Here is a 13,231-nt window from a genome sequence, read left to right as displayed (position 1 = left end):
GCCACCAATAACACCTCCATCTCCTCCATTAACACCATCATCACTACTTCAGCCTCCTCCTTCTATCATCTAAAACCACAAATACCTTCAAATCCGCCACCAACACCTCATCCTCCTTTTATCCTCTACAATCAACACGGTACTTGCAGATCCGACCTCCCTTCTAATGTATCATTACCAGCAAATGATGATTCATCTTTATCGTCGAAATCAATATTTGTGTTGGGGAAATGACAGATTTATGTTGAAACCAAAATTGGTTTCATCAAATTCTGACAGTTTTGGTTGGTGAAAAACAGTAAGTTCATGATGAAACCAAATTTGGTTTCATCATAAACTTGCCTATTTTCTACCATAAAACCAAATATTTTAATGATGAAAATTAAGTTTATGATGAAACCAAATTTTGGTTTCACCTGATTTTTGTCTAGTTTATTCGGCCTGACTTGGAAGACGGGTTGTTTGGTTTCATCGTTGAAGTTATGTTGGTGAATGACAATATGTGGGAAAATGATGAAACCTAATTAGGTTTTATCGTATTGTTTCTCATTTTGTTGAATATTCATCTCTATGAAACCAATTTTTGATGGTGAGACACAGGTGGATTGTTTTTTGTTGAAACTAATTTTAGTGAGGAGGTAATGGTAGTGGTGGTTGTGGCAGCGATGGATTCTTCTTTCTTCCTTCTCCTTTTCTTTTATGATGAAACCAAATTTTGGTTTCACCTGATTTTTTTCCTATTTTATTCGAACTGACTTGGAAGTCGGTGTGTTTGGTTTCATCACTGAAGTTGTGTTGGTGAAATGACTATGTGGAAAAATGAATTAGGTTTCATCGTATTTTTTCATTTTTGTTGAATATTATTCTCTATGAAACCAGTTTTTGATGATGACAGGTGGATTTTTTTTTTTATTGAAACTAGTTTTAGTTGAGGAGGTAATGGTAGTGGTGGTTGTGGTTGTGGTGATGGTGGTTGTGGCGGCGATGGGGGTGGTGCAGTTGACGGTGGTAGCAGGTTTCATCTTATTGTGTTTCATTTTTTTCTTCTTTCTTCCTTCTCGTTTCTTTTATGATGTATCTAATTTTGGTGAAACCAATTTTGGTTTCATCATTTTTTCTGTTTGGTTTCATTATTTTTTTCTCATTTTGTTGAATATTGATCAATGTAACTCATTTTTTGTGGCGGTGGCGGCTGGTGGGTGGTGGCCAGTGATAATGGCCAAATCGAACAGACAACGGACTATAAAGCTATTCGCAGTGTGTGGCTGATTGATCAACATGACCACGCTAATGGATTCAAGTGGCAAATTGTGCACAAGAATATCGAACTCGAGGGTTATAGATCATCAAAAATAGAGGCCTTCTATATGAATCCGGTTGATCCAAATGTTATCATCATTGTCGAGAATAGATTCTGTCTTGCGTACAACATTACAATGAGACCGAAAAACGGATAGATAAGTCGCAACCAATTTTGATCACACCCAAGCCAACAGTGATTCCTCCTTTGTTCAAGTGACAACTCCTTTCTCATTTCTCTGTGCTTCATCACTAAAAATGGAATTTAGTGTAATATCTCTTTAAATGAAATCCACATGCTAGTTTCTTTTCAGCTGTCTCTTCTTTGTCTGACTTTTTGTTTTTGTGTTTTATCGAAGTAAAAGTAGACTCTCAAGACCACGAAACCAAACCCGCCCAAGAGCCCAGCTCGCCATCGCTAATGGTCGATTATCTCCAGCTTTTTCCTTCACAAGTAAAAATGAACACCAGAAAACTGAAACTGTTTTGAGTGTCCAAAGGATACACACTTAAAATTGTTTTTATACAATTGGTATAATGAACATCTCAGTTTGTAGCTAGAGTTAAAGAGCTGTAACCGACATGGGAAAATTGAACAAAAAAGAGAAGATATAAATCTTACGTAACTACCAGTATTCATATTCAAGGAAGAAACACACAAATCTTCTAGGCCTATTGTAGAAAAAAACAGCTTTAATCAAACTTCATCTATAAAATGAGTTGGTACAGTGCACAATCAAAAAGGGCAGCTCTGTCCACTAAACAATGGGAGGTGGATTTGACATTGTTTTGCAATCATCCGAATGCTAAACCTTTCGAAATAAAAAATCTGATTTCTTAGGAACCAAACCTCCTTTACCAGCAATAATATTCTTGAAGCTTGCTTTGTTATAAATGAATGTTGCCCTCAAATTACTCTATACAGATGGGCTCCAGCTGTACTTCTGTATACAATGCCTTGGATTGTTTTGATGCCAGTTTTGACACAGTTTTGACACCATTGGAAGGTTCAAGCGGCACCAACAGAAGAACTCAATATTTGAATCTGTTAACATAGGAGGAAGCAAAGGGTTACTGAAAGAAAACAAAAATCGCAAAACATTTAAGAAAAAGTTATGCGTGTATAGTACCTTATTTACAAGCAGGTTTACTTGTTCTCGATACATCTCTTTCACATCCATGATATCAGCACGAAGTTCTTCCAGCTACACAAACGACCAAGAGGATTAGGACCTGATACTCCAATGCCACCACTGCTTAAAAGATGATTTGATGGCCGATTATTTGTGATGTTTACCCCTCAGCATGTAACTAAGCCTCAAATACACCATTCAGCCTCATTAAAAGATGGTTGAAATATTAACACAGAATAGAAATGTATTACCTCTTCATCACGCTCACCCATTAGCTCAAGTGCTGCAGAGTGCCTTCGTCTAAGGGCTTCAAGCTCTGTTCTTAAACCAGGCAAAATAGCAGCCTCTGATTTCAACTTTTCAACCTGCACATCATCAGAGAGTATACTGTTAGATGATATCACAAGGTGGAGCAATTATAAAGTCAATGTGTGCACGTACTGACCTCTGCTGTCATTTTGACCAACTCCTCAGCAAGAGAGTCGCGAATAGATTCCAAGGATGCCTGAAAGAGTACATAGCATAGAAGTCAATGGACAGAGGTAGCAACAAAAAGCCCCAATCTTATGACTTTTATCTTGCATCGAAAAGAAGTTGCCTAATAATGAAATTTCTATACATGAGTCACATAACTAGTTAAGTAAAACAACAATGACCTATTTTGAGCATCTGAAGCACACAGCAACAAACATGTCTAAGTAATGAAGTAATGGCAACAAGCAAAAGAAGGTATGAAAAAGAATCTTATTATGAGCTAATCAACAGCCTCGCTGTATGCTAACAAGAACCTCGACCAGTTCAGGAGCTGGCAAGAACAGAAACTAAATTCTTCTACGAAATAACATAACCTACCACCCCAAGTAACTAACTTGTGATATAACTTTGGAGCTGAACCCTGGAATCAGGGCACAAGAATGTGATACCATATGCTAAGACCACTGCCTAGTTTTATAATTTATTAAGTATTAGACTATTAGTGTATTACACATGCTGTTCCGCAAACTAATATTTCCATAATCCTAGTTACTCTGTTCCTTAACAGAAGATTAATAAGCTTTTATTGACCCAAATATAGGATTCTCGATTAACTTGTAATGATCGTAATAAATGAGAAAGGAAATAACAGAAACCCATACCAAACGGGACATGTATGAAGCAAGCTCGCCATCTTTCTGGCGGAGGGTAGACTCAAAAGCACTTGGCGTCATGCTCCTCAAGTAGTACGGAGTCATGGTTGCCTCACTAAGCCTCTTCTCAGAGAAACTGTCGGATGAATCAAGAGATGCTTGCAGGAAAAAACTTTCCTCCATGCTGCCAAGGCTTCCAGCACTTGAAAGCTTTCGCATGGAGTTGCCTCCTACATAAAATAGGGAAAGTCCAATAGATCAGAATACATAAAAACGGTAATTATGAAGGGGAAAAAAGGTTTTAGACCTGAGTAATATAACCAAAGAAAATCCACCAAAAATTTACCATTTTCAAGATAAGTATTAATGTTTTTGTTTGTAGGAGATTGATCAGGTACAGAAGATTGAAGACGAGACTTCCTTTCCAAATCTGATCTAGCTGTTTTCTCCCGTTCTAATTCCTGTAAAACATAAAAATAAAAATAGGCACCAATATCAGAAATCTCGTGATAGTAGCAAACAAAAACAACAAGATTCTGGAGACAGTATGCAAGAATAATGTACATGGTATGCATAGACACCCTAAGTCAGCATACTGAAAACTACCTGCTGCAATAGTTCCTTGTCTGACATTAGATCCATCAGTTCCTGTCTGTGTTTCTTCTTGTGCTCCTTGATTTCTTCTTCAAGTTGATTGACACGAACTTCATAGGTGGCAACTGACTCTTGTGCTGCCAGATATTCCTGACGATTTTCAGATGCTCTTTGTCTCTCCTTTTCAAGAGATCGACTTAACTGTGTTTGCTCGGCTCTAAGACATGAGATCTGAAACACCGAGTACATGTAAGCAAATAATTAAGAAACCATTTACAAAATTATTCAACTAAATTAATTGAGAAACCTGCGCCTCAAGAACAGCCATTCGAGATATGGTTTGAGAAAGGCGTTCATTCATTGCTCTCTCATTTTCCTCGGCTGCTGCTGCTTTGGCCTCTGCCTCCTGTATATCAAATAGTAAATGTAAGCCAGAATAGAGATATGAAACGATACTTGCATATAAGGCCACCAGCAATAATCAAAAATACTGTATGACCTGGAGTCGAGAGTTAAGGGATCGCTCCACACCAGCCCAAGCTTCTGCCCTTCTCGCGGTTGTCTCCTGCAAGCATTGATCAAATACACAAAGCTCAAAGCCCATCTTTCTCTCAGCATAATTTAAGTGGGTGTACAAATCCTTATGAACGAATTTCATGACTACAGTGTCACGGGGACAGAAGAAAAAGAACCTGCATAGCTTCTATCTGCCTCAAAAGTGGCCTCGTAGACTCAGGAACTTGCGTAACCAGCTCCTCGCATCGACGCTCACTTGCCTACAAACAAAATGTAAAATAAAACCCGGCATCAATAAATTTAAACAGCATTAACATAGGAAACCAGTAGAAAGTCAGGAGGTTAAACTCACTTGATAGCGCTTTTGAAGATCATCAATGTCTTTACGGAACATGTCTTCTTTGAATGCTGCCTAGTATGTCAATTATAAATTAATCAGATTATAGTGCTTAGGATAATTTTGGGATAACAGATGTGTCCAACAAGCATTACCTGTTGTTCCGTTCTGCTTAGAGTTTGCCTCAATTCTTCAAGTGTTTGAATCAATGTACTTTGACACTCCTCTGATTCTCTCAGACGACTCTCAAGCTCAGACCTAGCCTCTCTGTTCGCTCTAGCCTCTGCCAATGCTTCAGCCTCCTTGGCAGCATTTAAAGCATTAGTGTAAAATTCTTTTTGAGCTGCAAGTTCAGATTGATGTTTCTCTATGATTTCTTGCAGATACTTTTCGGTCACTGCCTTGTCTTTTTTAATACTCTCCACTTTGTTCTCTTCTCCCTGAAAAATACAACATGAAAAGGTATAAGACCGGTAGCAGTCACAATAAAGAAAACACTATGCAGAAGAAGAAGCAGATGACAAAGGATATCCATCTATACCTGAAGCTTCGTAACTAGCCCTTTCTTTTCTTCTTCAAATTCTCGGATCTAGCTTCGACAGAAACAATACGGGAAACAATTAAAATGTGAAGATAGTAATAAAATTATCTTCCTTTTGGTTGATTCCTGAGCAGCTTGCTTTTTAGAAATGAGCAGAATCAAAAGGACTGGTAGCTCACCTGTGCCCTTAATTTCCTGATGGTTGATTCCTGAGCAGCTTGCTTTTTAGAAAGCTCCTCACCTGAGAAGAAAGAACTGAATTCAACACTCAACTCTAAAAAAAAATGGTCTATGCTAATTTCCATAAATCAGTCAAACTGAGATACACCCAACTTTACTTTAATAACTAAATGATAGTTGGTTTGAGAACCGAAATATAAATAACATATAAAGACAGATATTGTCATGTATAACTTCAGAACCCACCTTCAGCCATAACTTGAGTGATGATCTCATCTTTTTCTTTCAAAAGAGCAGCAGCATCACTTTTTTTATTTTGTTCTCTCCTTAATGTATCTCTTTCCCTGGTAAGAGCATAGACCTGACATACAAAGTGTCAATCATACATTTGATTCGGCTATAGAGGACTGGAAAAAATAGACCCATACGAGAAAAAAAAAGTGAACCAAACTATTTGATTAGACAAATTTATGGTAAGTAACATATGCATAAGATTTTAAAAACCACGAAATTTTTGCAATTGTTAACTACAAGTAAATTGAGAAATATTATATGATATCAGCTCAAAGGTGGTATAGAGAGTTCAGATACATTTCAGAAGTACACTTCATAAAAAGAGGACCTAATTGATAGAAGGGTGGACATGAAATGACTAATTACGAACTGCCGGGAGAGAAGGCCAACACACAAGGTGTAGATAAAAGACAAGCTTTTTAGATTTTGATAAAATTTGAATCATTTGAAGAACTACATTACCTTCCTTTCAAGAGTTGCCACTCGTTGATGGTATTCCTCTCTAAGTGCCTCAGTTTCTGCCTCACTTGATCTTCTCTGTACATAAACCTCAATATTAGCAGACAGGAAACTACAATCATTCGTCTGAAAGACTGTCAACATTCAACATGCAGCTAAGTATCAAATCATGTCAGATATGGCCTCATTCATCAATGAAATACTATAAGTCAGGATAGTTTCAATAAATTTGCCAGGTTAGATTTGACTCTTTCTCACCCATAAGCCAGACAATGCATTGATTAGATACCTTAAATTCATTCAAAATGTGAAGGGTTCTTTTTCCCATGACAACCTACGTATTGTTCATATGGGCCTACTTGTACTAGTTATCAATTATCAACTTATTCCTATTCGACTGCATTTGTACTAGTTATTAATTATCAACATGAAAATGAAGTCAACAATACTAAAAATAAATGTGTGTTCTAGCATATCAAGTTTGCAAGATTAGAGTTCAGTTTGTGTTGAACCATGTTACAAGCAGAAACTCTATATTTCTAATTGCTACATTAGATATGGTTAATACTCAATTAGCAGGACATGCCTATTCTCAAACCAACAATGAAGAGCAACTTTGCAAGAACACCAGCAGCCAAGAAAAGAAGAAAAAGGAAAAATGATGTGGTGTGTTTACGTTGAACATTCATGACAATTTCAACCAAAATCCACAGAAGTAAGCCAAGATTAGATGGGACTACGATGACAGGTGCCAAATAAAAGGGGAACCATATATAGTCCTTCAAATATTGATAGGCTCTTGTACTTGAGTATTTCAAATGCATTTGCCCATAATTCTTTCCAAGAATGTGCAGTATTGAAACAGTACCTACCTTCAGATCCTCTGTAAGAGCCTTTAGGTGCTCATTATCATTCATCAATCTTGCAATTTCATCAGCTTTTGCCTGGTAAAATATTGAACAATTATAAATTTCAGAGAGTTGTAGAAGTTACAGAAAAAGGTCAAATAACTTAAAGTAGCAGTATATATCACTGAATATAAAGCAAGCCAAGATGAAAACGACGAGAAGAAAGTTTGTTTCAATAAGAGAGATATCAGAAATTTGATGAAATACATTAGAGGGTTTATATGTAAGACTAAAGAGTGGAAGATATATAATTGTCTAAGTGAATACTTGAATTCACGTCTATGGATTACATATGCAACAAGCAAAATGCTACAAAGAAAGAAAATGTTTGTTGGATAAATTTATAGTTGGAGATTTCACTCTGTTTTACGTACTCTTCGGTGTTTCTGGAATATGAGTGTGTTACTTGTTATAATTGATCCTATTGATTGTACATAGAATAAGTCTGTCATCTCGATAGAGATGGTTCTACCCCATCAAAAATTTGTTCAAGAAAAATTTGAACTACGATGCAAAAGGTAAAATAGTGGTATTGATAATAGAGCATAAGACTGATTTAAGAAGTATGAAGCACCTGGGACTGTCTAGCGGCCCCTAGCAATGCAGCTTCCATCATTTTTAGTTCTGTCTTCAATGTCTCAATTTCAAGCGCAGCATCTACAAGGTCAGACACATTGGAAACTGTGCTTAATCGTTGATCTTTGTTATCAGCCTCCGTGACATTGGCTTGCATGTGCGCTCCAATAATGCTGGTATTCAGATCAACCTCTCGACCCTTTACATCAATAGAATCGGTGTTTGATACATCTTCATGAGGTACCGATACAGCAGCCATATCCTGTTCCCTGTCTGTGTCTGGTACATTTGGCAAGGGATATTGTGCCAAATTACTAGTACTTTCTGCACTTATAACATTAGTAGAATCTGAACCAGGGGCATCATTCACATTTTCCGATTGTTGATCATCAACTTCCTCAACTTGCACCACGGAACCTTCCTCAGAAGTGCTTTCTGGATTTACCTTCTGTTCTTCTATATCCATCACAGAACGTGTTTCATCTGGCACACCTCCAACAACAGAACTCTCCACTTGCTCAACTGAGGATTCAACTAATTGTGGTACTTCACTGGTTCCTACTTCTAAATGCTCTATCTGTGAATAAGAATCCTTGGACATGTCAGCTTTTTCAATCTCCTTAGGTTCTGAATCAGCTTCAGGTTTGTCGGTATCAGGCTGATCAACATCCTCACTAGTTGTGCTTTCTTCTACAGGTATATGATCGTTTTCCTCCTTATTTTGAGATGCTTCATTAGAATCATCTTTATCAACAGAGACACTTTGTTCCGAGACAGACTCCGCTACATCATTTGTTCTTTTCAGTTCTTCCTCAGAAGAAACCCCTGAAGGTTCAGCTTTCTCCGATTCCTCATCCTTATCCTCATCCCCATCTTCTTCTTCTTCTTCACCTTTTTGCCCCATGAAGGCCATCATGGGTTCAAATAATGCTTTCCTGTCATACCCAGTCGGCCATAACCCTGAGGCTAATGCTATACATAATTCAAACAATACAAAATCAAACCTTATAAGCATACCCTCCAAAAAACAAACCTCAACATATCCCTCATACAATGAAACTAGAAAACCCGGGAAGTAAAATACGAAATGTGATTCTATGCAATTGACAGTGATATTGTTTTGAATTCGTTGGAACTAAGTTCTAAATTTCGCTCAGTGGGGGCACGTCGTTTACACAAATAATTCACATTCAATCGAGTAGTAATCATAACGATTCATTGCTACTAAGTTTTAAATTCTGATCTAACCGGGGAACACGTCTAAGTAACAGTTGCAAACAATTCACATTCAATCGAGTACTAATCATACCAATTCGTTGCAACTAAGTTCCAAATTTTGATCTCACCAGGCACCTCTAAGTAACGTTTACGCAAACAATTCACATGCAATCGAGTACCTCTCTAATCAAATAAGAGTAATATTATAGTACCTTCTCCTCCTCCTGCTCCTGCACTTCCTCCTGATTCAGATGACGACTTCTCTTCTAAACCAAGTGCACTATCGAAATTCTTTTCGATATTCTTAACACTTTCGCTTAGTTTATTGACTGCCCCAGCTAGATCCGGGAAACCTCCTGAAGAGAATTTCCCTAACCACGCCATTTAATCTCTCTATATCCAAACAAAAAAAAATCACAAATCAAATTACCAAACAGAAGAACTCCATTAGAAAATACACAATTAAGCGATCCAATTAATCAATCCCGATCAAATTCAATCAATTAAACAAGACCCAGATTTCGAAGGAGATCTAAAAACTTTACCTGGCTTCAATTTGAATATTGATCTTTTCTCATCAATAATGTGAAATTACTGATAATAATTTAGCAGAAGAGTTTTGGATTTAGACAAAGATCAGGATGTTACTTTGAATCTAAACCTCGTCAAGACTCGGGAACCTGGTACAACAAGGAATTTTATTATAGCTGTTGTTAATTCGATTTGGGAAATATTTTTATTATTGTTCTCTCGCTTGTGAATTAGGGAATCGGTTTTGGATCGGACTTGTGGATCGTTTATAGCGCCGACACCGAGTTAGTTTTTAATGGGCTTCATTTATCTAAGATATTGTGTGTTGCACTTGCACACTTGAGCTTGAATATCAGGGTTGTGCAACGGACGGACGGTTGCGGATTAGGGGTCACCCGCAACCAAACCGTCAAAATTGCGGATTTGGAAAATTGAACCGTGACCGGTTCAATCACCCGCGGATTTGACCTTTGTGGATCAGCGAATTAACCACGGATTTAGACAAGAAAAAAAAAAGATTTATATAGAAAAAATTAGAGACCGAGCAAATGAGGTAAGGGCAACAAGTTGTTGCTTTAATATGAGCTTTTAGGCTGACCATGTTTATCTCCATATGAGGTTTATCGTCGTAATATTATCTATGGGGTTCAGAGTTAGACTGTTAGTAAGACCTCAATGCTAAGCTTAACCCGAGAATGAGCCTAATGTCAAGCTAAGTCTTAAGGACCATGTGGAATCAAGCTTTGTCGGAGCTAGAGCCTGGCATCTGGCACATTTTTAGTTATTCTATCTGCTCTAGTTTTTTTCCATAAACAATGCACAACACTTAATTAATTACATTTCTCTACTACTTTTTATCTTTGTATTATATAGGCTTTCATTATTTATATCTTAGATACTTTTTTGTTTTATGAAATTCATTCATTACCCTACGGTGCGGAAAAATCCGCGGATTTACAAAACCAACCGTAACCAAACCGCTAAACCTTGCGGATTTGAGAATTCATCCGTGACCGGCTCATAGACTCTTGCGGTTTGGTTTTCACCCGTAATTTTGCGGACGGTTGCGGATGAAATCCACGGTTCCGGATTGTACGCACACCCCTATTGAATATGAATCTTCAGACTTCAGTAGATTTGATCTGGCCCATTCTTTTTTTTTTTCTTTTTTTTTTTTGTTTTGTGGATGGCTGTTCGGGCAATACATTAATGGATGAATGCAGATGTAGTTTGTGAGATCCAAGGAATCTCAAATTTGATGCAAATTGTTAGAGCATTACTCGGTTGAACCCACAAGTTTTTCTATCTTAAGCTTGTCGTCAATATTAGTTGATCAGAACTATATCTTTATGATCTAGTCTACTAAGTCAAGTCTCGGATTAGGTTAGAATTTTTGGTTGAGTATTAGAGATCACCCTTCAAGATTGAAGATCGACGAACATATTTGGAGAACTTCTATATCAGGTATGCAAAGACAGAAGCATTCTATTTTACTCACTATCTTACCATTCTATCTGTTGAGACTATGTATGACTTCTAGTAGATCTACAAAGAAAAAGTTTCGAGTCAAGCTTGTCTTGTGAAAAATCTCGAAATATGATTTAGCAGAGATGTTCAAAGCTCCTTAAAAGTATTAGTTTTATGAATTAATTTTTGGATCAATTGAAAATTAACCATGCAAATGATTTTATCATTTGGAAATGTTTCAAACATCATAAGAGAGAAATATACTCAGGGTAGGTTGGCGAACCAGTTCGCAAACCGCAAGTTCAGTTAGGTATACAGTTCACGAAACATGGTGAATAAATGAATTTCAAAGTTGGTATAATAGGCTAGCAGTTGGCGAACCCGGTTCATGAATCGTTGTCAACTGAGTTCGGTATTCTAGTAGGGTTAGCAAACCCGGTTCACGAAATATTGCACCCTGACTCGGAACAAGCAATGAGGTTCATGAACCATCATACCAACTATCCTAGTTTATATTTTAGAAAATTCTCAAAGACTTATGTTTAAAATTACTAGAACTCTCTTAAAAACTTTTTAGACTTCATTGATCACTTAAACACTTATTTTAGTATATCATGATTAAACTATTAGGTGTTTAAAATAAACATCAAATTGTTTTTAGTTATTTGGCTAACTTACCAAACCGAACAGTCATTATACACGGTTCTGTAACCGGACCAAAGTGTATATTATTCTGTTGTATTTTTCAAGAATAGAGTTCACTTGATTCTCGAATTATCTTAGCTTGAATTCTAAGCAACCCCTGGTCTTGGAAAAATTATAAATAAGGTGTTATTTCAACTGGGAAAATCAATCCATGACACTTTGTATCCTGGTTCATTCTAGAGTCGTCCTTTATTGACCTAGGTTTCCTCTAAAAAACATAATTAGTTCTACGACTAAAAGACTTCCCTTTGGGGATTCTTGAAACCATGTCCGACTATCTTTAACTTGATAGTTTGTGTATCTTGATCTTGATTTTCTAGTATCGAGGTTTCCGTAATCTTCTTCAGGCAAAATAGATAGTAATCGCAAAGTTTTCTTCGTCTCAAACTTTGTGATTCCTCGAGATAGATATCTGAAAATTGATCTTAATAGATCTTTTGAAGATTGTTCTTAAGAGGTGGTGGTTAATGTTTTTTCGTGGGGTTGTAGTAATGAGGTTCAAACTCTCGGACTTGTGAAGGTGAAGGATTTTTAGATTTATAAAAATTATATACAAAAATATTGGCAAATTGGTAGAGAGGTACTGTGACTAATGATTCGGCCATTCTTCATAACATAGGGCTCAATGATTTATTCTCAACAATAATCGCTCAAAACATAAATTATATGGACTCTTATTTTGTTAAAGTAGATTCTCAAAACATTGATTGTAAATGTTAAGCATGGAACATCAAATCACCTAAGCTAAGCATGACCCATCTAATCAAATAACAACCAATTTAATTAAATCATGTTTCAATTAATTTTTAATGCAAAAGTCTTAAAAAGAATTAACAAAATTACCCATGTATGAAGCTCGGCCTCCTCCGTCGTCCCAGTGATGGGTTCTAGCTCCGCATATTGGAAATACGCTCAAAGGAATTTTTCATTGCTCAAAAGAGGTGTATAAATGATGAAATGGAGATAATAATGAAAATCGGGTGTTTGAAACGTTTATAATTGTTGCAAACACCGTTACAAAGAACGATAAATGAAAAGTGTTGTAGCATACAGAATACTACGACCCGCAGGTGACAGTCGTTGTTACTGTAGTATGAACGACTGCCTCTGATTGTCAAATATTCTTCGTGTTCTTGAGTTGCAGCAGCAGAAATGGTGGCTCTGCAACTCGATTTTTCTTCACTCTGTTGCCTCCAAAGCTTCCCCAAACTCTCGACAACCCTTCTAGGACTCATGTATCTCCTATTTATACATTCCAGGCGCATCAAATCTCGCCATTAATTCCTCAAAATTTTCACAGTAAAGGAAAATTATTCTTGGGAATAATTTCTTATTTTCTTTGTCTG

At 36.9% G+C, this 13,231-nt stretch overlaps 1 protein-coding gene across 1 annotated transcript; it reads right to left on the bottom strand.

Annotated features, from left to right (window-relative positions):
* Positions 1–1,806: 1,806 nt before the first annotated feature.
* Positions 1,807–9,891, bottom strand: LOC113347650 (golgin candidate 5-like). The gene is made up of 20 exons (XM_026591325.1): positions 9,728–9,891; positions 9,395–9,573; positions 7,963–8,936; positions 7,353–7,424; positions 6,484–6,558; positions 5,974–6,088; positions 5,727–5,788; positions 5,548–5,595; positions 5,162–5,446; positions 5,022–5,081; positions 4,846–4,929; positions 4,653–4,718; positions 4,461–4,559; positions 4,166–4,384; positions 3,906–4,020; positions 3,569–3,789; positions 2,878–2,937; positions 2,684–2,797; positions 2,430–2,504; positions 1,807–2,344 (listed from the first exon to the last, which is right to left on the bottom strand). The coding sequence occupies exons 2-20, from the start codon at positions 9,564–9,566 to the stop codon at positions 2,309–2,311; spliced, it is 2,952 nt and encodes a 983-aa protein (XP_026447110.1). The 5' UTR covers positions 9,567–9,573; positions 9,728–9,891; the 3' UTR covers positions 1,807–2,308.
* Positions 9,892–13,231: the final 3,340 nt, after the last annotated feature.

The sequence above is a fragment of the Papaver somniferum genome, chromosome 2, assembly GCF_003573695.1.
Source record: "Papaver somniferum cultivar HN1 chromosome 2, ASM357369v1, whole genome shotgun sequence".
NCBI lineage: Eukaryota > Viridiplantae > Streptophyta > Magnoliopsida > Ranunculales > Papaveraceae > Papaver > Papaver somniferum.
This window is presented reverse-complemented; position numbering and strand designations above follow the sequence as displayed.

Excerpts from the sequence above, each read along its gene's own strand:
- LOC113347650 (XM_026591325.1), bottom strand. The coding sequence starts at position 9,566 with ATGGCGTGGTTAGGGAAATTCTCTTCAGGAGGTTTCCCGGATCTAGCT. Across the intron at positions 4,560-4,652 it reads CCCTTAACTCTCGACTCCAG|GAGGCAGAGGCCAAAGCAGC; the intron begins GTCATACAGTAT and ends TTTGATATACAG. Across the intron at positions 3,790-3,905 it reads TAATACTTATCTTGAAAATG|GAGGCAACTCCATGCGAAAG; the intron begins GTAAATTTTTGG and ends TATTTTATGTAG.